The 27,135-nt window shown below is 52.0% G+C and overlaps 1 protein-coding gene across 1 annotated transcript in view; it reads left to right on the forward strand.

The window, feature by feature from the left end:
* Positions 1-27,135, forward strand: part of LOC144729966 (receptor-type tyrosine-protein phosphatase gamma-like) — a 455,918-nt gene that overhangs the window by 380,426 nt on the left and 48,357 nt on the right. Inside the window, exons 16-17 of the mRNA XM_078610395.1 lie at positions 1,214-1,296; positions 1,434-1,574. Coding sequence (XP_078466521.1) covers positions 1,214-1,296; positions 1,434-1,574 — 224 coding nt within the window. The remainder of the gene's footprint in view (positions 1-1,213; positions 1,297-1,433; positions 1,575-27,135) is intronic.

Consider the following 27,135-nt stretch of genomic DNA (forward strand, 5'->3'; position numbering starts at 1 on the left):
AGCCGACAGTTGGCAGTGCGGCAGTGGATTCTCACAACCATCTGCGTGGTTATCCCCTTCGTATGGGCATCGGGTTTTCTCCGAGTTTTCCGCTTTCCTCCGACTTACGAAACAAAACTCTCAGTCATGGAATTCGTCAAACATACCAATGTAGCAGGACCATCCTGAAAACGAGAGTGTGTTGTACTCAGATGCAAGCAAGGACTGTGAATAATGGAGACAAGCGTGGAGAGGCAGTGCATTGGTCATGGCTGATGATGATGATATACTCTTAGTGTTTGCGGGACAAATTCTGGTCACCGCCATAGGAATGTGGAATTTTCAGCACCGACTCAGGACCATCACTTCCAATGCTCGTTCGAGCAGAGGGAAGCTCCGGAGTAAATAAGGATGAGACAACGGCCTACGACGATGATGACGACGTTGATGATGACGACGACAATGGATGATTGATGATTCAGGACGGTCAGTCAGCCCAGCGGTAGCACGTTTGCCGCTCGTGGCAGGCCGCCCAGGTTACTACTGTGGGTGTACGAACCGCAAAGTACTGCACGCCGCCTGCTTCACGGCGGACGTTACACATCCTCCTTGACGCCATCCGAAATGAGCCGGCCATCGCGTGCCGGCGTCATGGTCCAAACGACCTGCAGACTTCATCCCACCGGGATTCTGCGCAGCGAAACAACCGCAGACTTGCAAAATGCAGCAGGGCCTTCCCTCTTGGTGACGGAAACCTACGCTGCTGTGAGATTGACACAAATATCAGATTCACAAACTCGTTGTTCAATGATCATTATTGACAACAACAGATGCGTTGAGATAAGTGGAAGGCAAGCTGGCAGGGCGCAGGCAATACTGGCAGGACTCGGGCGCAGTATTTAGGAGTGTGATTCGCTCCTGCCCATTGGCAACGCTTACATCACTTGCCCCAAAACTATGATAAGGTTTTACGAGGGATCTTTGTGTGTCTATCGTGGTGGGCGGTCGTGTCATGGATAGTGCACCGCGCTACTAGTCCAGTGACTTCAGTTCAATTCTCGGCCGCTGCCATCACCACTGACATTTTTCTGATGCAGTGCTGGGCCTCCCCTAGGTCGAATCAGCTGATGTGATGCGTAAATATCGCCACTGGGGAGACAAAGGTGGCCATCAGTGCTCGCTAAAGGGCATTGGATACATGTGGTTTCTTTGTCTTTCTCTTTGTGTGTCGCAGATGACCACACACGCGTGCGTCTACGCACCCCGCCGGGCCGCGATGGCAAAAGCACGGAGCTCATCTGCGCCAACTACGTCGATGTACGACGCACGCACGGACAGACGCCGCGTTGCATAAGACACGCGCGCGCGCGCACACACACACACAATGCGTGGAGCGCGGTTATTTGTTCACAAGCTGAGGGTGTGTGACCCTGGCCTTCCACGCTCTGCGGCAGGGGTTTAACCGCCCGCGAGCGTACATCGCCACGCAGGGACCCGCGCGTCCCGCCTTCGCCGACTTCTGGCAGATGGTGTGGGAGCAAAACGTGGGCACCATCGTGATGCTGTCCGGCCCGGGCGAGAGCTTCGCCGGCAAGGTGAGAGAGGCTCGTGACACCACGCCCACCCGAGTTGGCCGCACCCAGAGGACACGGGGTGGCCACTACCCGCGCTGGCCGCACCCAGGCACCCGGGGCCCCCGGCCACACCCGTTCACCCAGACACACAGGGCCTGGCCACATCTGCCCCAGCCACACCCAGACGCACATCCAACCGGCGACACCTGCTGGCCCGCACCCACCCAGGCAATACCCAGACATGCAAGCCCCGGCCACACCCATCCGGCACACATACAGAGATATGGGATGGCCACACCCAAATTGCCACTCCCAGACCCACAGGGCCTGGCCAAATCTGCCCCGCCACACCCAGATGCACATCTCGACCGGGCACACCTTGTGACCAGCACACCAAATCCCGCCACACACACACACAGGGGGGGTATGTGACCCTGGGGTACTGGCCACACCCAACGCAGCCCGGTCGTGTGGCCCGCACCCTTCCTTGCACAAGCAAGGGTGCCGCTCGCCAGCTAAGAGGCGGTGCGACGCGGTCAATGCTAAATGTTTGCCGAGCGGCTGAGTAACGGCACGGTCCGCTTTTGTGCGTCGTGTTCGTCAATAACGCCGTTCTCGGTGAGAAGGAGAAAAAGGACAAGAAAAAAAATAACAACAAAAAAGAGCAATGGCCCTTCGTGAGCGCGAGGGCCATTGCTTGAAATGCCATCCATTGTGCGTTTTGTCTATTTCCCTTTTAGGGCCACGGGGCGCTATCGCCCGAGTGTGTTTTTGTTGTTCGCGTGCCACTGCCCACGCAGTCATAAAAAAAAAATCGTCCTCTTTGTTTATCACGCATTCTGCTTCAGCTATTGTCTGGGGTTGAACCCACGACCTCCTGCACACGAGGTGAGAGAGTTGACATCTCCTAGCCACCGTGGTAGCGCAGCTAACCGCCCACTGCACTACCGCTTCCCATCGCAAACACACACCGACGTACGGGTACACACGAAAACACCCCCCCACGCCCTCCCCCGTCAATGTTATGAAGCTGATGCAGACTCACCGTGGAAGCTGAGGGTGTCAGCCACTCGGCAGCGGTTCCCGGTGGCTGCTGGGTAGATTACAGACAGGATCCGCGAAGTCCTCCCAGCTCTCCATCGTGGGTGAGAGGCGTTCCCCTGCTCTGTGGCTCTACCTAACCCACGCCGACCACCGTTCTGCTCCCGGCTCGCAACCGAGCCCCACTGAGCATGCGGTGACGGCCGCCGTGCGTCGCCAACGATCGGCCCGGATGGAGAAAAAAAAACACGGACTCGAGTATTTCAGGATCTTTTGGTCCAAAATGTTGCCAGGGGTCTCTTCTCCACATCCGAACGTCGTGGGGGTGCTCAGATAGCCCGTGATAGCAGCTGCTCATACCCCCATCATCACGCTCCGAGTCTCTCGAACCCCCCCTCACCCCACCTAAAGAAGTAAAACACACTGCAAGGTCAGGTTTTGGATTTTACAAAGGTGGTGGGGTAGGCTTAGCGAGAAAAGGGCGCGCCATTGTGTGCCGTGAAATCCGATGTGGCAAGTTTATTATCGGCTTAGGGGCGGCCTTGCTGCGGAGTGAAGGGCGGGCCACGGTGGGGGCCGTGGGGGAGGCCGCCTCCCCCGGCGACGCCACGTGCCAAGTGCTCGCCGCCACTAGAAGAGCTCCTGCTGTCCGCGCCCGGAGCGGAGAGAGGATTTTCGCGAGCGGCGAATGTGTGCCCCTGGGGTGCCTCTGTGTGGGTTCGCCTCTGTGTGTGGGTGCGCCTCTGTGTGTGTCCCCACGTCAGTGTGTGTGTGTGTGTGCGTGCGATGGGGTGAGGTAGTGCAGCGGTTTGCGGAGGGACGCCACGGTGGCTAGGTGATGTTATCTCCCTCGCCTGCTATCCAGGAGGTCGTGGGTTCGATCCCAGCCCTGAAGCCTGTATAATTGGATACTCTTAGATTAACATAATGTGCGCACATTATGTACGTACATGATGCGCATACATTATGTTTCTTGATTACCTGTGAATAACCCAACCAATAATAGATATCCATTGTAATTTTTATGACTTTATTAACCCCTCCTCTGGTCTTCACACCTCATTGGGTCACAGTGACGGCATCAGATTTACCCCCTCTATTTAAGATCAAAACAGGAGGATTTCTCCATGTCTGGCTGTCCACCTGATGATGCTGGTTGTTTTAATTACTGGCTAAACGTCACGGTACTCTAAATGTAAATATCGTTTGTTTACTCTCCAACACAGCGGTGTGCTGAATAGTAACTAATCGGCATGTTCTGTTTACGTGACAACCCTTACTTATTGGCTGTGTCGGGTGGTGGCGGGTATAACGACACATTTTCATTTACATGATCTAATCCAAAAAACCTGCATGTTCTCTCTGTATTTTTTTCCGGTCCTCCAGTTTTTCCTTCTACATTTAGAATCAACATACGTTTAGAGTATTTGGCTGCTATAAATTCCCACGTGATAAGCCACTTTGTTGGCGCTATCATTTGTTGCCAGGTCACTTATGAAAAAGAGCTGTATAGCTCAGTGGGCCTGGTAAAATAAATGTACACTATGGGAACCTCATTTGCCAGTAAAAATATGATAATTGTTTTTTTACCCTTCTATCTGGCAACAAAACTGACACCTTTTTACAAGGAGTCATGTTTGCATAGACCGCAATACCTGCAGTCATAATACAAACAAAAGACATAACTCTGATAATGTGTACTGTCCTTGAAGTTGATTGGTCCACACCCGAGACAGCTTTCCTTAGAGCCTAGTCTCACATGGGTTGGACCAGATGACGCCAAAAGGCGCACAACTCAAAGACAATGCACCATCAGAGTATGAGAGCTCGGGGCAAGCATCTACACTATGGGAACCTCATTTGCCAGTAAAAATATGATAATTGTTTTTTTTACCTTTTGGCGTCATCTGGTCCAACCCATGTGAGACTAGGCTCTAAGGAAAGCTGTCTCGGGTGTGGACCAATCAACTTCAAGGACAGTGCACATTATCAGAGTTATGTCTTTTGTTTGTATTATGACTGCAGGTATTGCGGTCTATGCAAACATGACTCCTTGTAAAAAGGTGTCAGTTTTGTTGCCAGATAGAAGGGTAAAAAAACAATTATCAAAATAAATGTAGTTTTAGTTTTTCGATTTGCACGCTACGCTACAAACCCAGCGACCCAAGTTCGATTCCCGCTCACGGTCAACACCGGTGACGTCTATCTGAACTGGTTCTGGGCTTCCCCTTAGTCGACTTAGCCTCAAATGAGTAGCTGGTGCGATGTGTAAACATCGCCGCTGGGGAGACAAAGGTGGCCGGCCATGGTATTGACCACCCACCCCCTCATGTGCCGTGCCGGCCCTTCAAATGTGCTACTCGCTAACAGCACTTGCTCCCACAGTTCGTTAAGGGCTATAGGGGGGCGTGTTTGTCTTTGTGTTTGCAATTCTAAACCTGCGTGGTGCTGCCACAAGATGCGAGGTTAAAGCGTCAAAAGTGATTTCCTGCTCAAATGAGCGTTAAGTCGCTTAGTTCACAGTTCATTGCGCTAATCACTCTGCCACCGCTCCACCCTTGCACTCCTGCGTTTCGATATATGGGCTTGTGGCCTTGGGAAGCTGATCTTGAAGCAGAGCGTTCCTTTCTTCTCCACGCGAGATTTCAATCAAAAAGATATGACAGGAGGGAATTCCAAAGTGGAGCGGTGAGAGAGAAGAGACAGCGGAGAGAAAGAGAAGTGACTTGCAGTGCGGTGATTGAGTTCATAAATGAGCATGTGAGTGGGTGGGTGAGTGAATGGGTGGGTGGGTGGATGAGTGAATGGATGAGCAAATGGATGGGTGAGTGAATGGGTGGGTGGGTGGATGAGCGTGTTGTTGTGACCTGCAGTGTGTGATGGTGGCGGTGGTGGTTGAAAGACGGTGTCGATTATGAGACGGAACAGTCGGTGTCTGGTACACCGGGCGAGGAAACAACCAGTGAAAGTTCACGGTAGTAGCGATAGAAGAGTGATAAGGAGGCAAGTGACCGCGAGTGACTCAGCAACAAGGCAAACGCTCGGTGTCCCAGGGGGCGGTCCAGCGCCGGGAAGGAACCGCAAATTCCTGTTCGCTAATTGATGGTGATATTTAATTATTTAGTCTGATGAAAGCGGCCTTTGTCCTGCGGGCGCCTTCCACGCTCGCCGCTGCGTGGTCACATGACTCCCACATAGTGCTGTCGTCCTAATTAAATTACGTTTTCATTTTTTGTAACCTCGGTTGCGGTCGAGAGTCGTGGGACACTTTTTGCCCGGGCTCCCCGCGGTTGTTTTGCCTCTCAGTGTCACTTCGCCGCTCGGTCTGCTGCGAAGCGCTTCTGGGTGAGCGGCCGTCCTCCTGACCTCTGATCCCACCTTGAACCTCACCCCCTCTGCTCCCACCTTGAAGCTCGCCCGGGCTCATTGAGTCCAGCGACGACGTATCCAGTTATTTGAGCAATCGGTTGCTCTACCGATTGTTCGAGCGATCGTCAGTTCGATTGCTCGACAAATCAGGGAAACGAAGAAAAGTCTTGCCTCTGCTGGACGGAACGTGCTGGGCAGGAGTCGGTGGGGGTTTCCCACCTTCAATAGGCAGGCTATCAGGGGCGTCCACCATTTTCACATTGTAACCTTCACTCGAACAATGTACTGAATCGTCCCGGGTGAACGCTTGGTACGACCAAGCCACAACGGGGCACTTTGTGGGCAGTGACTCACAAACCGCCGCCATTAAATAACGACGCTCCATTGGCGCTCCGCTCTTCAGCGCCGCTGTGGTGTGTGCGGGAGCCACGTCGCCAGGGCCGCCACTGCCACCAACGACACTGCCACTGCCACCACTGCCACCACCACCATGGCCGTCACCACCTCCGCCACCACCACCGCCGCCACAACAACCACCACCACAGCCGCCACCACCTCCGCCACCACCACCGCCGCCACCGCAACCACCACCACCGCCACCACCCTCACCACCGCCGCCTCCTCCACACCAACATAATTCATATTTCACCAGATCATTTTCGTTGAGATTTCCCAGCGCAACTCCGGCTGTCCCCCCACCGCTCGCCACGATAACGCGCGGCGATGTCATCTCTCTCTCACGTGTTGGCCCTTCGCGTGCGCGTCCCTTGGCCCGTCGAATCATCGGGCGTTATTGAACAAAACGGCTGAATTAACGCCGTCGCTCGCGCTCAACTTTTTTTTTAACGCAATTTCCTTTATTTATTTTATAGCTGCCGGCAAAATAAAGCGCGAGCGCTCACTCGGGGCCCCGCTGCACCGTCTAACGGTCTCGCTAACGCTGTTTTATTTTCGAATGCGCTCGCCGCGCTAGGTTGTTTGTTGTTTTTTTTGGCATGAATACCTTGACGTTTGCGTTTGCGCATGGGGAATTGTTCCCACAGCTGGGCCCTTCTTGGCGACGTTAGATTAATGCAAATTTATAATAAATTGCGTTAACGCAGCCTCGCTCCCGTGACCGCACACGGCGTGCTATGCCGGGGCGATGCGTGCGCAGCCCGACGGAAATCTGTGGCAGCGCTCGCTCCGAGAATCCTCGGAAGCTCCTACCAGCTACTCGCAAACGCACAAACCTGCCGTTCCGTGACCGCGCATCATCACCGCCACCACCGTCATCATCACTCAATGTTTCTTTTTACCGCGCCTCCCAAAAGCAATACGCCCTGCGGCAGGGGCGACCCCCTGGTGGGCTCTGTCCCTGTGTGGCACAGAAATGCACGCAGCGCCGGCCGGCAAGCGAGCCTGCCGGTAAGGGGCGATGCTGCTATGTGGCTTGGCAGAAATTGACCGTGAGGCCGGGGCACGCGTGGTCTGCCCTCTTTTTATTTGCGAACGCCGTCATGGCAACTTATTTAACGTCCTCCGTGAAGCGGACGGCGCGTAATTATTTTTGACGGTGCCCACACACCGCAGAGTTTATTTGCGTTGCCTACCGAGAAGTCAAGAGACCAGGGTGTGGAGCCTCATTTTGCGAGACTGACCCTTAAGTTGCCCCCTTCGAAATGTGTCTTTTTCCGCTCAATGGGCCCGGGGCCCTACACCGGCTGAAAGAAAAAAATCAAGTGTTTACCAGGGCGGCCCGCCACATCGAACCGCGAAGCTCTGCAACAAACGGTGAACGTCGCCCCATGCGGGTGCAGGCGCACGCTGCTGCCCCTCCCCCGAAATAGCTCCGTTTATTCTTCTCGTCTAAGCCCCTCGGTATCCATCAAGTGCAGCCTCGTGGACCCTGCCGCGGGATGGATGCGCGGAGGCCGCAATGATGATCGATGCTCGTTTGCGGCGATCGCAGCCCGCTGCGGGTGGAGGGTCTGGCCGGGGCGAGCGGCTGGGAGCTTTTGTTTGTGTTTTTCCCAGGCGAACGCAGAAAAAGACTACAACAACACGCAATGCACGCGCACACATAGAACTGCGTTATTTTATTATGGTCCCCTCGAGCAACGTTGGGTATAATTCATCGTGGTAATGTCCTGTAGAAGATGCCTGTTTTTGTTTTTTTGGAAATCTGATTCCGACTGCGCCAACGGCGTCACAGCGCGACACTCGGTGTCCATCCACCCCCACGTTGAGAGAAACGACCCGCAGAAGCAGATGTCACAGGGCTACCTCTGAGATCCCTTCGAGTGACATTGTTATATTCGCGCACGGGACCACGCTGCCCTTCCGCACGCACCCTGCGGCGGGGAGAGATGTCGTCACGTTTGCAAGTCGAGCCGATGTCATTTTTCATTACCTTTGTCAGATTAAGATCGATGAAGATCAGATGGCAGCCCTGAGTGTCGCTACCCCCTCGTGTACACAGCATCCAAATACACGAAATACATGTAGCTTCTAAATGTGGAGGGAAAAACCGGAGGACCCCCACTGAGCTGTATAGTTATTTTCAGGAGCGACCTGGGCAAATGCAATGGCTCATCATCACGTGTAAATGTATAGCAGCCAAACACTCTAAACACGTGATGTTGATTCTAAATGCGGAGGGAGAAAAATTCCACACGACCACGGAGGGAGAGACATGCACACTCCAAATACACAAATGTTAGGATCGGGATCGAACGCAGGACCTCCTGCATACCAGGCGAGGCAGTTAACATCTCGCCACCCCGAGGGATAATGGGGGCTGAGCCAACACCCAACCAAGACTTAAACACCCTCAAGTCTTGGTTGGGTGTTGGGATACTTGCCCCGTGGTCGGAGACGGAGGGCAGGCAAAATGTGACCGTACGGCCCGGCAGCCCTGGCACACAGAACACGTCCCAAACAAAGCAACCCTCCTAGTTACAATACACGGCCTTCATATGGACCCAGGGAATCCTCGCTGAACCTCAAGTGCCCCTTCCCTCTTTGCAAGAGGGGCCCACATGCTGCTGCTCGGCCAATTCGGTTGACGAGAGGCGGGCCTCCATGTGGGGAAGAAACCGCAGAGGCCCGCGGAGGACTCCCCCGCGCATCGCGAGCGGGAGCGACGCTCGTTTCACGGAGGTGGATTCAAGAATCCCCCGCTGCCGTGATGCCACCTAGTGTGCCACGCCGCCTCCCATCCGAAAGGTCGCAGCCCTGGCTGGCCTGTGAGATCGACGAGGTCGGACGCGGTCGGGAGGGTCGATGTTGTCGCCGTAGCGACGCTGCCGCCCCGGTTCTCACCGCCAAAGTGCTCACCGGTTGCGTGATCGTAGCTCTACGCTCATCACCACCGTATCGTCCGTCGTTGCCGGAAGCACTTCAGCACAAAGCCACGCTTTACCCCACCACCAAAAGACAAAGATCCCCTGTGTAGCCTCAACAGACTGCTGGGGCAAGTGCTATTAGCGAGTAGCACCTTTAAAGGCCAGCCCGGCACACGAGGGGTGAGTCGACAGCACCACGCCCGAACGCCTTTGTCTCCCCAGCGGCGATGTTTACACACCGCACCTGGTAGTTATTTGAGGCTGAGTCGACCTAGGGGAGGAGGCCCGGGACCGGTTCAGATAGTCGTCACTCGTGTTGGCCGTGAGCGAGAATCGAACTCGGGTCGCCGTGTTCGTAGCGCAGCGTAGCGCTAACCCCTACTACACTACCGCTCCCCACGCTCCCCCACCACCACCGCCACACGCGACCTACCGACCACAGCCTCTGGTGCACCCATTCACAGTACACCACTGAACCGGGTGGGCAGAGTTTGACGAGGGGCGGGTTCACGGAAGTTGCACCGTGCCGCGCCGGGGAATCGGATCGAACCGCAAATCCTGCGCGCCAGCTACGGCACCGCCACGGGTGGCCTGCGCGAACCCGACGCACGCCCCCCAACAGCAGCCCCCCAACAGCAGCCCCCCAACAGCAGCCCCCCCCCTCCCTCATTTGCATCCCACCCGCCATCCCGGCGGCAGCGGCGGCGTTGCCGGTGAGGATCGGAGTGTTAATGAGACCCGGTGGGGGGTGTGGGTGCGGTGGTGTGGGGGTGCTTTCATACCTCCTCGAGTCGACCGCACAGACACACGGGATTACACAGCTGCCCCCCCCACCCCCCTTTGTAAACATGCTGTACGCAGCTTAATATCGCGCCAGGGTAAGGAAGGAGGGGGGGGGCTCTCGCCGCTGATTGATGGCCGCGTTTGTAAATTCTCTTCTCCTCTTGCGCACGATCGCTGCAGGAGCAGCAGCAGCAGCAGGAAGACGTTCCGGCGGTAAACGCCACTGCGTGGAGGTCCGCTACCGGCCACGACGAGAGGGCTTCAGCAGAGAGTTCGTTCGTGTGGTGTTGCTATTCCTCCTCGTCGTCTGTTCAAGGAGCGTAGACCGCAGTGGTTTGCTGTACGGTCCATAGGTTCGGGTTGCACGTCCACCATCGCAGTGCAGGAATGTATTTTGCCTTGCCGTTAACATATCTCTGTGTATCTTTATGGGTCACTATCTATCTCTGTGGGTCTCAAAGAGCTCCGTTTATGGTGTGGGTTGTATGGCCTCAATCACGCTGCTTCTGTGACTTGTCTTTAATGCATATATATGTCTCTGTATGGGTCACTCTAGCAGAGTCTATGTGTCTCTGTGGGTCTCAATATATTCTCTGTTTACTTGTCTTTAATGTACATCTATGTCTCTGTATGGGTCGCTAGCTGAGTCCGTGCCTCTTTGGGTCTCTCTGTATTCTCTGTGGTGTCTCTGTGGTGTCTCTGTGGTGTCTCTGTGGTGTCTGTGGTGTCTCTGTGGTGTCTCTATGGTGTCTCTGTGGTGTCTCTGTGGTGTCTTTGTGGTGTCTCTATGGTGTCTCTATGGTGTCTCTGTGGTGTCTCTATGGTGTCTCTGTGGTGTCTCTGTGGTGTCTTTGTGGTGTCTCTGTGGTGTCTCTGTGGTGTCTCTGTGGTGTCTCTATGGTGTCTCTGTGGTGTCTCTGTGGTGTCTTTGTGGTGTCTCTATGGTGTCTCTGTGGTGTCTCTGTGGTGTCTTTGTGGTGTCTCTGTGGTGTCTCTGTGGTGTCTCTATGGTGTCTCTGTGGTGTCTCTGTGGTGTCTCTGTGGTGTCTCTATGGTGTCTCTGTGGTGTCTGTGGTGTCTCTGTGGTGTCTCTGTGGTGTCTCTGTGGTGTCTCTGTGGTGTCTCTGTGTTCTCTATGGTGTCTCTGTGGTGTCTCTGTGGTGTCTTTGTGGTGTCTCTGTGTTCTCTGTGGTGTCTCTGTGGTGTCTCTGTGGTGTCTTTGTGGTGTCTCTGTGGTATCTCTGTGGTGTCTCTGTGGTGTCTCTGTGTTCTCTGTGGTGTCTCTGTGGTGTCTCTGTGGTGTCTTTGTGGTGTCTCTGTGGTGTCTCTGTGGTGTCTTTGTGGTGTCTCTGTGGTGTCTCTATGGTGTCTCTGTGGTGTCTCTGTGGTGTCTCTATGGTGTCTCTATGGTGTCTCTGTGGTGTCTCTGTGGTGTCTCTGTGGTGTCTCTGTGGTGTCTCTGTGGGCTTAACGGCATGGTCCATGGTGTGGGTTGCATGGCCACAATTGCGCTGCTGCTGCTGCTGTAGCCGGTGCCGTCAGGCGGCCCCGTCTACAGAGCAGTGGACGTGGCGCAGCAGCGGCAGCAGCGGCAGCAGCGGCAGCCCGAGTGAGTGAGAGAGTCGGCTCGGGACGCGCACGCAGAGCGTCCGTACATGCGCGTGTGTGTGTGCACGCGTGCGTATGTGCGTGTGTGCACGCGTGTGTGTGTGTGTGCGTGCGTATGTGTGTGTGTGTCACGGCGACGGTGCCATTAGCCACGGTTTGTTACGGTTATTTAGCGGTAATTAATTTCGAGTAAAAAAATATGATTTATATAATTTTTTCGGGTTTAACAGAAAATGTTCGGCACTTGTTTGTGAAGGTTGCGTGTAATTTCCTCCAAGGTCGAACAAGGTAATGAATTCTATAAATTAACATGGGAGCGTGGGGGGGGGGTGAAGAGAGGAGGGAGGGGGGATGTTGTAATGGGGGAGATGATGATGATGATGGTGATGATAAAATGAACCCCGTGATGACTCACGGTTCTGTACGCGCGCGTTCATGCAGGAACGGGGGGGGGAATGTGCTTCACAGTTTGAGAGCGCAGAGCGCAAAGCGCCGGGCTCACAGAGCATGACGTTAGTGACTCGTGATGGTAATGATGGTGGTGGTGGTGACTCGTGATGATGGTGTTGGTGGTAATGTGCATGGTGGTGGTGTTGACTCGCGATGGTGATGATGGTGGTGACGGTAATTATGATGGTGGTGACTCGTGATGGTGATGGTTTTAGTGATGGCGGTGATGGATGGGGGTGAATGGGGAGGGGACGATCCAGCCTCCGCATCCATGTGCGTGTGTGTCCGTGTACCCCTGTGCCTTGTGGGGAGCGGTAGTGTAGCGGTTCGTGAGCTGCGCTACGAACGCGAGTCGCCGCCCCACATGAGTGAACCGGTCCTGGGCCTCCCGAAGGTCGACTCAGGCTCTAAAATGAGTACTTGGTGCCGTGTGCAAACACTGGGGAGACAAAGGCGGCCGGGCGTGGTGCTGCCCACCCACCTCCTCGTGTATCATGTTGGCCTTCATAGGTGCTCGCGAACAGCACTTGCCCCAACAGGCTGTCAAAGGCTATATGGGGGATCTTTGACTTTGCATTGTGGGGGACGGTGATGCAGTGGTTAGAGCTGAGAGCTTCCAACCCAGAATCAGTGGCATTTCTGAACCAGTCCTGGGGCCTCCGCTACATCGGAAATGAGCACTCGCTGCAGTGTGTACATATCAACCAGCGGGGAGACAAAGGTGGCCGGGGAACAGTTCTTTTTTCCGGCCACAGAACCCCGTCATTGTGGAGCCTCTCCGATCTTCATGGGCGCTACTCGCCAGGCAGCACTTGCCCCCGACAGCATGTGTAGGCTATACGGGGGATCTTTGCGAGGCACCGCCAGTCATCTGTGGCCAATCGCTCATGAATCCATTTCGCCCAGTAGCCTCTTGAAGCCCAGTTGGGGTTTTCAAAGCCGGGGTTTTTTTCCCCCTTCTGCCTGAGATACAGAAAGTAAATCCTGGTGATTATGAATCTTCCGCCATTCATACAAAGCGTGTTTCCAGCTTTGCATATGTTAGTGGGAGGGAGGGGAGGAGGGAGGGAGATAAATTGTAAAAATGCGTAAAAGGAGAAGGGAGAGAGAAGGAGGAGAAGGAGAAGAAGAAGAAAGCGACTTTAATGTCTCGCCTGTGGAGGCTGAGTAGGGCTCCCTGACCTGCTCGCGGGGTACAGATGGCCTACGACTAATCCGATTGGACGACGCGGACTTAACCCCCCCCCACCCCTGCCCCCGTGATGTGCGAGAAAAGAGTACGCGTGTGTGTGAGAGAGTACGCGTGTGTGTGAGAGAGTACGCGTGTGTGTGAGAGCGGTAGTGTAGCGGTTAGCGCGCTGCGATACGAACCCGGCGACACGAGTTTGATTCCCGCTCGCAGCTAACACCAGTCATGATTATCTGAACCGGACCTGGGCTTCCCCTCGGTCGACTCAGCCTTAAACGAGCACTGGGGAGACAAAGGCGGCCGTGCATGGTGTTGGCCACCCACCCCCTGTGTGCCGTGCCGGCGTTCATAAGTGCTCGTTAATAGCACTTGCTCCCAAAGTATGTTAAGGCTATACGGGGGAGCTTTGTCTTTGTGTGTATTGCTACCTACAAACATGGACCTGGGACGATTAATTTGTGGCCTCGCTCCGTGCTGGCGAAAGAATGGCCCTAGCCTGAAACGTCACCTGTCACATAATCTTTACTTTTGAGGCCAAACTGTTCTTATTGACAAGCGTGTACAGTGTGTTGTTGTTGTTTGTTGTTGTTGGCTGTACTTGTGCACCACTGCCCACATCGCCAGACAAATACCTTGGGCAATCGATCGAAACAGATATTTGTAATTGACTACTTCTATTTGCGTGTCGATTTCTCGGGCCCCTTTGAAAATTACTCGCGCCCCTCCCCCCCAAATCCCCTCCAAAACCATCCCCCCCCCCCTGGTGAAGGCGGGAAACCCCTGGAGGCCACGGCCAGCACAGGTAAGGGCTGATGATGCCCATGTCACCAAAACCCTGCGGCTCAATTAATTTAATCGGTAATCGGTAAAGTGATGGCACAGAGTCACGGTGAACCTTCTCGAGTGAACATTGAGCTCCCCCCCCCCGCCTCGTTTACAGCCCGGAACCTGCGGTGGGAATTCCACATTCGTGTAGCCGGGGGGCGAGGGGGATGAGTCTGTCCATCGAACAAGCGGTGATGCTGATTATTTCTTTGACCCCCCACCCCCGGCATCGATGATTGGGCAGCATTAACACCCCCCCCCCAAAAAAAACATAATTTAAATTTGGTTATTTAAATCACTGGATATCGCGTGCCTTGCCGTGCCTTGCCGTGGCGTCTCGGGGGGCAGGGGGTTAATCCCGGCCACGCTTTCTCTCCGGGGCTTCAGAAGCTGCTCTCCTTTTATTTATTTATTTCTCCAAGAGTTTTAAAGCATTGCTGCCAAAGTCTTCAAGGACATCATTGAATATGTATGTATTTTATCTTATATTCGAGTACCCTTTATAATGTAATATCCCCCTCCCTTTCTCTATTATATTTTTATTTTGCGTTCCATTATAGTTGTGAGTTTTATGCTTGACTGCTGTTTACATAAATTTATACATATATATTGTTACATATTATATTAAAAACCACAAGGCTGTTCTGCCATGGCCCTCCGCTCGTGTTGCTTTTTATAAGCAATTGGGACCGTGAGCGATGCTGTGATGTCGGCGGTCGTAGACACCCGACGGTTGTTGACGCCCGGCATCCACGCGGCCACAGTCGTGGCCACGACCATGGCGGTCTACGGCCTAGCGGGTCGAGGAGCGTGCTCCACCACTCCCGCCGCTGCCACTCGCCACGAATGTCAACGATGCCACAGGTCGTGTGAGAACGATTAACCAGCTGCCCGGCGGGGTTTGCAGTTGAATTTTGGTTTTGTTTCTCGTTTTTGGTTCGCAATTGTTTAGGATGTTTTGACTTCCACACCCCAACTGACTTCCCACTCACTAACTCACCTAACTCTCTCACACACACCACTCACTAACTCAGCCACCTAACTCACACACACCACTCACTAACTCACCCACCTAACTCTCACACACCTCACTCACTAACTCTCCCACCTAACTCACACCTCACTTACTAACTAACCCACCTAACTCACACACCACTCACTAACTCCCCCACCTAACTCACACACCACTCACTAACTCACCCACCTAACTCTCACACACCTCACTCACTAACTCTCCCACCTAACTCACACCTCACTCACTAACTCACCCACCTAACTCACACACCACTCACCAACTCACCCACCACTCACCAACTCACCCACCTAACTCTCACACCACTCACTTACTCACCCACCTAACTCTCACACCACTCACTAACTCACCCACCTAACTCACACACCACTCACTAACTCACCCACCTAACTCACACACCACTCACTAACTCACCCACCTAACTCACACCTCACTCACTAACTCACCCACCTAACTCACACACCAATCACTAACTCACACACCTAACTCTCACCTCACTCACTCACCCACCTAACTCACACCTCACTCACTAACTCACCCACCTAACTCACACACCACTCACTAACTCATCCACCTAACTCACACACCACTCACTCAGTCACCCACCTAACTCACACACCACTCACTAACTCATCCACCTAACTCACACACCACTAACTCACCCACCTAACTCTCACCTCACTCACTAACTCACCCACCTAACTCACACCTCACTCACGAACTAACCCACCTAACTCACACACCACTCACTCAGTCACCCACCTAACTCACACACCACTCACTAACTCACCCACCTAACTCACACACCACTCACTAACTCACCCACCTAACTCACACCACTCACCAACTCACCCACCTAACTCACACACCACTCACTCACTCACCCACCTAACTCTCACCTCACTCACTAACTCACCCACCTAACTCACACCTCACTCACTAACTAACCCACCTAACTCACACACCACTCACTCACTCACCCACCTAACTCACACACCACTCACTCACCCACCTAACTCACACACCACTCACTCACTCACCCACCTAATTCACACACCACTCACTCACTCACTCACCCACCTAACTCACACACCACTCACTAACTCACCCACCTAACTTACACCTCACTCACTCACTCACCCACCAAACTCTCACCTCGCTCACTAACTCACCCACCTAACTCTCCTACCACTCACCAACTTAACCACATAACTGACACACCGCTTATGTAACTCACACACACGCATACACCACCTCCACACTCCAAGTCACTCGTGGATAAATCCATCCATTAGAGGCACTCACTTATGCGTCATCTGCTGCCGACATTAGTACGCGTGCACACACACACACAACGCATTCAGAAGGAATCCACTTGTCTCTGCACTCGTCTCTGCACTCACACACACACCGACCACTTATTTACATACACACAAACACATACATGACTAAGACAAAGATTACCGGTATAATTTCGATTTAAAGCTTTCGTGACTGCAGGGATTCATCTTCTTGGTTCTTTCGGTAAAGTCACGTAGAAAGGAAGTAATAAAATAATAAAAATAAAACATAATAAAACAATTCTCACGACGTTTCGGCCACAACGCAAGCAGCCGTCCTCAGGCGAAGAATGAGACATTATCAAGCTAGGAGCTTATATAGGTGTAGCGAGGAGGAGCGCCTTAACAAAAGAATGTGCATATGAAGAGGAATTTAGCATACCAATGGGCAATGCGTAGGAGGTGGGCGGAGGGGTTTCAAAGTCCCATTATGCCCATGCATTATGCAGGATCAACAGCACTACGGGGGGGCGCAAGGAACAGCGTTAATAAAGGAAAGGAATGTTAATGATATGTAGCTGCATTTACCAAACAACCATGTAGAAAACCAAAGTAAAAAACTACATAAAAAACTAAAATATAAACTGATACTTACTATACTCTACAATAAGCTGAGTTACTAACAACAAATAATAAATTACAATTCTACGTCGTAAGAAGTATATAATATACTTCCATCTAAACTTTATTCTCTTAGCATATACAGTACTATATACTGCCATAGATAAACCCAACATTAAATTATATACTGTATTGCTGTAAACCACCCTATACTTTATACATTTTAATATAACACTATGTATTATTCAACTCACCCTAATGTGTATCGAAATGGTTTATTACGTCCTTCCAATGATTGCTAAGCCTGAATCCATCTTCTCGGTTAAAATTGTCTCTGTGTTTGTATATGTGGATCGCCTCATGAACGAATCTCTCATGATAGCCAGATGGCTTGCAGAGAACCTCCGTCTTGGAGAAGTCAATGTCATGTGAGCCCACTGAGTTGTAACAGTGGTCTGCCACGGCTGAGGTGTTTGTCCTACCGTGTTTTAGATCAGCTTTATGTTCACGAATGCGGTCTGAGACGTGTCGTTTGGTTTCCCCAATGTAACTGCTACCACAGAGGCAACTTAGTTTGTAGACGCCAGGGTACTGTATGTCTGGAATCACATCTTTTACAGACGGTACCAGATCACGGATTTTATGTACTGTGTTGAATCGGACCTGGATCTTGTGTTTAATCAGGATTTTGGAGATCTTTTTTGTGACCCCAGCAATGTAGGGTAAGGTGATGGTCTTGAAAGGCTCCTCAACAGGATCCTTCTTGATGGTTGGAGTGATGGCTTTGCGGATTGTGTAGTCGGAGTAACCATTAGCCTTAAGAACAACCAACAACATCATTTCTGCTTCAACTGCATTAATTGATCAGACCAAACAGTTCTCGTTGAAACCTTCTGCAGCCAGGCCACCAAGATTGTACGGCTTGCCAAAGATACATAAAGAAGATACACCTCTTCGTCCCATTGTCTCTACTATCAACTCCCCCACTTACAAACTGGCTCGTTTTTTGTCCGAAATCCTACGGCCTTTCACTGGAAAAACCACCTCTGCAGTACTAAACTCTACTGACCTGGTATCGACAATCAAGGGGATTGCCCTGTCCCCAGACGACCTGCTTGTCAGTTTTGATGTGGTTTCCTTGTTCACCAAGGTGCCTGTGCCTGACACCATCGCAATCATTGAAGACTTGGTTCATCAAGGACTAAATGCTGGGGTACCCCCCCTGGTGAGACACTGCTTAACCAATACATACTTCACCTGGAATGGAACCTTCTACAAGCAAATTGAGGGCACCCCAATGGGCTCCTCCCTATCTCCGGTTGTAGCCAACATCTTCATGGAGAAATTTGAGACGGACGCCATCCAGACTGCCACTCTACGCCCGACCTTATGGAAGAGGTACGTAGACGACACTTTTGTCATCTGGCCACATGGCCGGCCTGCTCTCGACCAATTTCTCGACCACATCAATTCCATACACCCAGCCATCAGATTCACCATGGAAGTCGAAAATGATGGCAAGCTACCCTTTTTGGATGTCCTAATCAAAAGGAGACCTGATGGTTCAATGAGCCACTCTGTCTACAGGAAAGCCACCCACACGGATGCTTATCTAAAACCGGATTCCCACCACCATCCATCCCAGAAGAATTCCCTCATCAAGACTCTATATCATAGAGCCCAATGCATCTCCGACCATGAACACATTTCCAGTGAACTCAAACACGTACGCCAAGCTCTTAAGGCTAATGGTTACTCCGACTACACAATCCGCAAAGCCATCACTCCAACCATCAAGAAGGATCCTGTTGAGGAGCCTTTCAAGACCATCACCTTACCCTACATTGCTGGGGTCACAAAAAAGATCTCCAAAATCCTGATTAAACACAAGATCCAGGTCCGATTCAACACAGTACATAAAATCCGTGATCTGGTACCGTCTGTAAAAGATGTGATTCCAGACATACAGTACCCTGGCGTCTACAAACTAAGTTGCCTCTGTGGTAGCAGTTACATTGGGGAAACCAAACGACACGTCTCAGACCGCATTCGTAAACATAAAGCTGATCTAAAACACGGTAGGACAAACACCTCAGCCGTGGCAGACCACTGTTACAACTCAGTGGGCTCACATGACATTGACTTCTCCAAGACGGAGGTTCTCTGCAAGCCATCTGGCTATCATGAGAGATTCGTTCATGAGGCGATCCACATATACAAACACAGAGACAATTTTAACCGAGAAGATGGATTCAGGCTTAGCAATCATTGGAAGGACGTAATAAACCATTTCGATACACATTAGGGTGAGTTGAATAATACATAGTGTTATATTAAAATGTATAAAGTATAGGGTGGTTTACAGCAATACAGTATATAATTTAATGTTGGGTTTATCTATGGCAGTATATAGTACTGTATATGCTAAGAGAATAAAGTTTAGATGGAAGTATATTATATACTTCTTACGACGTAGAATTGTAATTTATTATTTGTTGTTAGTAACTCAGCTTATTGTAGAGTATAGTAAGTATCAGTTTATATTTTAGTTTTTTATGTAGTTTTTTACTTTGGTTTTCTACATGGTTGTTTGGTAAATGCAGCTACATATCATTAACATTCCTTTCCTTTATTAACGCTGTTCCTTGCGCCCCCCCCGTGGTGCTGTTGATCCTGCATAATGCATGGGCATAATGGGACTTTGAAACCCCTCCGCCCACCTCCTACGCATTGCCCATTGGTATGCTAAATTCCTCTTCATATGCACATTCTTTTGTTAAGGCGCTCCTCCTCGCTACACCTATATAAGCTCCTAGCTTGATAATGTCTCATTCTTCGCCTGAGGACGGCTGCTTGCGTTGTGGCCGAAACGTCGTGAGAATTGTTTTATTATGTTTTATTTTTATTATTTTATTACTTCCCTTCTACGTGACTTTACCGAAAGAACCAAGAAGATTACCGGTATAGTCGAACAGACTGTTGGTGCAAGTGTGGTAGTGTAGTGGTTAGCGCAGCACGCTGGCCGCAGGTGGCTAGCACTATGCCAGACCGCATTTGTCTCCCCAGTGGCGATGCTTACACACTGCACCAGGTACTCATTTGAGGCTGCGTCGACCTAGGGGAGGCCCAGAACCGGTTCAGATAATCGTCACTGGTGTTGGCCGTAAGCAGGGATCAAACTGGCGTCGTCGGGTTCGTAGTGCAGCGCGCTAAGCGCTATACTACCACTTCTCACACACATGGTCACACAACAACAACAACAGTGCCGGTCGACTCAGCCTTAAATGACCACTGGGGAGACAAAGGCGGCCGTGCATGGTGTTGGCCACCCACCCCCTGTGTGCCGTGCCAGGCTATGTGCACGTTGAGGCCACGTGAAGTGTCGAACGCCCGCTGGCAGGAGGTCAGAGGGCAGACCCACGTGCCACGGGTCGACTGACTGAGATGACTGGCTGATGCACCACCTGTGTCCCCTACTGTGCCAACTTACTGTGCTTTAGCCACCCGGCGCTTCGCTCGTTGTTATGAGCGTCGCTCCTCCCCCCTCCGTTGTTGTTTGAGGGCGACTGCCTCCAACTGCCCAGTAGCATCCTTCATGAGCCTCCTCCACAGAGGCCGATCTTGACACCGCTGGTACTAGTTATCGGAAAGTCCAATCGGCTCCACATCCTCCTGTACCACATCACTCATCTCTTCTCTAGCCCGTGCCGCGCCCGTTTAGCCCCCTCTATCCGGCCGAACAAAAGCTGTTTAGGTATGCTGTGACTGGGCATGCGGGCTACATGACCCAGCCAACGCAGCCTTGCCTGCCGGAGGAGCTCACCGATGGGACTTTGCCCAGAGTCTTTCAAGGATTCGTGAGCTCCTCACACAATCCAGCCTGGTTAAACCCAGGATGGATCGTAGGCAGGCCAGCCTAAATGTTTCTAACTGGCGAAGATGTTCCATGAGGGGAGTCCACATTTCGCAAGCGTAGAGAAGGGAGGGAATGATTGTGGCCGACAAGTCCGGAAGCTTTGTGCAGAACGGCAGACCAGGTAGCTTCCATACAGCTTTACGCAACTGATTGAAAGATAATGACGCTCGACTGATTCAGAATGAGACCTCCGCTGTCAAACCGGAGCCGGTCATGAGCACACTGCCCAGGTATGGAAAACTCTCCACTCTCTCCACAACTGCCCTATCATCCATTGGGAGTTGTGGGGGTGGAGTGTCCAATGGTACAAAATACCCAGGCAGGTGCTTAGTTTTGGTGGGGCTGATGGTAAGGCCCCACCTCTTAGTGGCACACTCCAGGTTCATCAACAGCGCCTCCAACTCCTCTTCTGAGTGAGCGGCAATTACCAGATCATTGGCATACATAACGTGGTTGACCAATAGGGAGCCATCCCTTGACCACACCCGGTCATCGATCAGCCTCCCATTGTATCTGTACCAGATGGAAATTCCTCCAGTACAGCCATCAAAGGCTTCACGAACTACGTGGTCAAAAAATATGTTGAATAATGTGGGAGCCAGAGGACATTCCTGTTGCACCCCAAGGTGAACAGGGAATGGCTCCGACTCCTGGCCACGTAGTTTTACCCGGGCCCGCTCACCATCATGAAGGTCCTTATTGATCGTGAGCAGAGGGTCAGGGACTCCGAAAGTACGAAGAATAACCCAGAGCCCAGGCCTACTGATGGTATCATAGGCCTTGACCAGGTCAATAAAGCAGTGATGTAGGTCTTGTTGGAATTCCCTACACCTCTGCTGTAGCAGACGGACAGAAAATATGGCATCTGTGCAGGACCGCCCTTTCCTGAAACCGCACTGGGGCTCAGCAAGCCTCTCCTCAGCGTGCCTGGCAAGGCGATGTTGAATAATCTTTGCCAAGACCTTTCCCGGCACACTGAAGAATGAGATACCCCTGTAGTTATTACAGTCTACCAGGGAATCCTTCCAATCCTGCGGAACCCGTCCAGTGGTCCAGACTGTTGTTATGATGGCATGTAGGGCAGTCTGTACACAAACACTACCCTCCCACAGCATTTTGCTTGGGAGATCATCTCTGCCGGGTACCTTTTCTGGTCTCAGACTCTGGATCGCCTTTAGTACTTCCTTAACAGATGGCACCTCAGCCAGCCACTCACAGGTGACCTTTTAATATTTGAGACACCACAGCCCCAGCAGGTTCATCCCCGCTTTGTCCCATGATGTTTTACATGCCGAGAGATTTCCCCTCCCCCAGGACTTCACAGAAATGCTCAGCAAATCTGCAAACCTGTTCCCCTAATGATGGTAATAGGTGTGGCGCTGCAGGTTACTTTTTTGATGGAGTTAAATAGTAATTTGTGATCGCGGGCCATTGAGGCAGACTCCATCTCCTCAGCAACCCGCGACCACCACCTATCCTTGCAGTGCCTCACGGCTCTCTGAACCTCCAAGCGAAGGCTGCGGTAAGCCTCCTCATTCTCTGACGTGGGATGCTGTAGACGATGAGAGTGGGGTGCACGGTCTTGGCTGTGTACCCAAAGCAGCCATTACAGCTGCATGAGTCACAGTCCTAAACGTCGCCCATTTCCCCTCGACATCTGGAGGAGTGGGGGACGATGCCAACCCCAGCCGCAAGCGATGATTAAATTCTCGCTTGCAACTTTCATCAGCTAGCTGACACCAGGCCAACTTGGGCGTGAATGGGGTCCTGGGTGTACACCCACCACCGGAGTGGAAGAATGGCAGGCGCATCTTACAGATGACAAGTCGATGGTTAGTGGGCAGATCAGCTCCACGGTAAGTTCTGGTGTCAAGGACATGGGCCCGTATCCGCTGTTCCATCACTACGTAGTCCAGTAGATGTTCTTGCTTGGACCCGGCATGCATCCATGATGTTGTGTGGATGTGCCGATGCCGGAACAGCGTGTTGGTAATTACAAGCTCATGGGCTGCACAAAAATCTAGCAGCCTCCTACCGTTGTTATTGAGCTGATCTGGCCCATGCCTTCCAATCACTCCAGACCAGGTGCCAGCATCATGACCAACTCGGGCATTGAATTCACCCAACAAAATGACTCTATCCCGAGGGGCCACTTTAGCTAGCACCTGTGACAGGAGGTCATAGAATCCATCTGACTCATCGGCCTTGCCTGCATCCCTCCACGGATGTTCGTCTTCGGTGGGGGCATAAGTATCCACATCCACCACTCCTCACCTCCGGTTGATAGGAAGGCGAGCCCAAAGTAATCTGGGGCTTACCGCTTCCCACACCTCACCGCCACTTTCCCACACCCCCTTGATTTTTTTGTTCAGAAGAAGAGCGACTCCCTGTTGTTTGGCAGTCTCCTGCCCCGAGTCGAGGACTGTCCACCCCTCATGGTGGCAGGAGCCAGAGCCGGTCCAACGGACCTCCTGAATACCACAGAGAACCAGGCGTTACCGGTTCAGCTCCCGACAGAGGAGTGGCAGCCTCTCCTCCGCAGTGAGCGTTCGAACATTCCACGTGGCCATCCGAAGTGGCTTTTTTTTTTCTGGAGGAGCCCCGATGGTAAATATTCAATCTCCTGGCTCCGCCAAATGGGGTTTGGCCAGTAGATGTCATAGACGCCTGTCCCCCTGGGGCCTCCGGCACACGCTTATTAAGTAGATATTTTAAAGGTGGTTTTGTGGTAATTAATTGAAGATGGAGGGGTTACCAGCCCCTCGCACCCATCCAGAGCCCCCATTTTGCCGCTGTGGTGGTTACAAACGCCATGAGGGGAATGGTCAATCTAAATTGGCCCTCCCCCCATGGCACTGCCCACCACAACATTGCCATCCGGCACCACGAGGAGGTAGGGGGTTGTTATTGCCGGACACATGTACACACATGTGCACACACACATACGTTCACGTGCGCACACAAACTCGCCTGATCTCATGCCACTCTTTCTTAGACCATCTCACTTGCATTAAAATCCACTTCCATCAATTAGTCCGGCTCGTTAGTCTGCACGCTGGAATAATAATTACTCATCATTTTCATAGACCCGGTCAGGCCAAATTAAGGGCACCGTACAATAATGCAATTTAGTTAATGTTACATTTTATTTAATGAGAATTAAAAAATTTTTGTCAACTCTGATATGCGGTCATGCGTGCGTGGCCCCAAGTGTGGATGAGTGAGCAGCAACTGTCCCGTGCCTATATGTACGTGTCATTGTGTATTTGTGCGTGTCTGTGTTTGATTGATGACTTCTGCGTTATGTGTACATGTGCATGATCTTTGCCTTTGCTTATGTGGTGCATATGTGTGTGTATCGGGAGCGGTAGTGTAGCGGTTAGCACGCTGCGATACGAACCCGGCGACAAAAGTTCGATTCCCGCTCGCAGCAAACACCAGTCATGATTATCTGAACCGGACCTGGGCTTCCCCTCGTTCGACTTAGCCTTAAATGAGCACTTGGTGCGGTGTGTAAACATCGCCACTGGGAAGACAAAGGCGGCCGTGCATGGGGTTGGCCACCCACCCCCTCGTTTGCCGTGCCGGCCTTCGTAGGTGCTCGCTAACAGCACTTGTCCCAACAGTCTGTTCAGGCTATATGGGGGATCTTTGTCTTTTGAATGTGTGTGTGTCTATGGAGCCCACGAAAGAAAAATCTGTGCCAGTTTGAAAATTCAGTATGGCCTGCCTACTATCCATCCTCGGTTTAATCAGGCTGGATTTGTGTGAGCTCACAGATTCTTAAAAGATCTGGACACAGTCCCCATCATTTGTGAGTTCCTCGGACAGGCAAGGCTGTGTTGGCTGGGTCATATAGCCAGCATACCCAGCCACCTCATGCCCAAGCAGCTTCCATTTGGCCAGATATTAGGTAGCTAAACGGAGCGCAGCACAGGCAGGCTAGCAAAGAGATTGGCTGATGTGGTACAGGATGATGTGTTGTTGAGTGGCGGATGACTTGTTCCAATGGTGTGATGGTTGACTTCTGTGGGAGGCTAAAACACTGCAATTTGTCTCAGTGAGGAGCACATGTGGTGCTTTTGCCAGTCATCTCAGTCAACTCATGGCACCTGGGACTGTCCCGTGACTTTGTACCAGCGAGCCTTTAACACTTCACGTGGCTTCAAAGTGCACCTAGCCTGGCACAAGCATCGTGGTGACATCACCGCCACTTAGTGGTGAACACCGGTTGTCGTTGCCTATAGGGAGCGGTGGCGCAGTGGTTAGCGCACGGGGCTATCGACGCATGACCCGAGTTCGATTTTCACAAAGAGCCAACATCGGTGACGAATATCTGGAACGGTCTTTGGCTTCTGCTAGGTTGACTCAGCCTCAAATGAGTACCTGCTGCGGTGTGTAAACATCAGCACTGGGGAGACACGGATGTCCAGGTGTGGTTTGGGCCACATCACCCCCCTCAAAGGCGCGCCGTGCCGATCTTTGTAGGTGCTCGCTTAACAGCACTTGCCCTAACAGCCTATTTGGGGGACCTTTGTCTCATGTCCACACCCTTTACACGGCTGGGCCGTGTCCGCGTGCGACGCACGTTTCCAGCTGATTCTGTGTGACCAGGGTGAGAACTCACGAGGTCAAGATAGGAGTCTCATTCGCAATAGTGACCTGGGCCGTCACTCTGCCAGTTAGAGTGGCGATGATCGCTACTGCTGCTGCTGTATAATCTCAACTTTTGCGAACGACTTCACAGCATCTTTAACGTCCGTCGTGAGCAGAGCAGACGGCGCGTAGCATCATTTGTACTCCGGTTAATAACCAGGGCGGCCTGCTCGATTAAAACCAGGAACTTCGGCAACTTTGAAGCCGTGTCGGCGTGGGCAAACGGCTCGCGCGCTGCCCCTCTGCGTCAGTCGGGAGGCTTCCCCCGCGCGGTGTCCAGACTTCCGTTTCCTTTCATCTTTCGCGGTCTGACACAGAAGAATGGGACGGAGCGGAGGGGGGGAGAAGGATTCTGAATTAATAAGGGCGAGCTGACAAGCACGACAAACTGTGAGATCGTTTGAAGATCCCAACGCCGCACGCCCCCCTTGGGGCACTTTGCAGCTCCTGTGCAAAAAGAAAGGTGACAAAGCGAAGATGCATTTACATACAGTCATTGAGAATCTTTATTGAGGACATAGGAATCCGATGAGCTATGAAGCTCTTTTTTCACAGACGCCCAGCAGGGAGCGAGGTCAGCAGGCTCCACCATGAAACACGGCACGTTAACCCTCCATCCGTCCGTCCTCTGGGGCTCATCGCTCTTCAACCTCCGCCCCCTCTGTTCGATTCGACATCGCAGTTGTCATGACTGCAGGCACCACGGTCAACGTCGGTTTTCGCGGCTCGCATCTTCATTGCGCCGCGTGGATTAGAGGGCAGAGGAGTGACGCTTACAACAACGAGTGGAGCGCCGGGCGGCTAAAATACAGCAATTATGATGCCAGTAGTAATTACTGGCGAACGTCATACTCTAATTCTAGATTTGAAGCTTTCGTGACTGCAAGGATTCATATTCTTAGGTTTTTTCGGTAAAGTCACGTAGGTAAAACATCAAAATTAATGAAAATAAAATAAAATAAAACAAAGATCACGACGTTTCGGAGGCAACACAAGTCTCCGTCATCAGGTGGGACCGTCACAGCCGAATTAGCTGCATCAAGTGAGGCAATGATTCAAATGTAATCCCTTATAAGCAAGTTGAAGGGGGGAGGAGAGGGGGGGGGGGAGCTCATCAGAATGTGGTAGCCAATGAATGGAACGTATCGGGAGGGAGGGGGGCGGAGCTCAAAGACAGCACGGAGTGCTAAGTACAACGCATCGGGAGGGGGAGGGGGGGGTTGCTGCTGCACACGCCAACACAATGGACAGAGAGGGGGAGGGGAGGCCTGATACACATGATAGACAAAAGAACAAAAATGCCCATGTTTATACCAATGCTGGCTGAACAATGAAGAGAGTACTGTTAAAAAATAACTGGGGATGTTAACACTCGGTAAAGTAAAGTAAAATAGTGCCTGTCAGATAAGATGGTCCAAAAAAGTGTAATTAAGTCTTTTTTGCGTGGTTGATAACATCTTTCCAATGATTACTAAGTTTGTACCC

This window comes from Lampetra planeri, chromosome 34, assembly GCF_965212315.1.
Source record: "Lampetra planeri chromosome 34, kcLamPlan1.2.h2, whole genome shotgun sequence".
Lineage (NCBI taxonomy): Eukaryota > Metazoa > Chordata > Hyperoartia > Petromyzontiformes > Petromyzontidae > Lampetra > Lampetra planeri.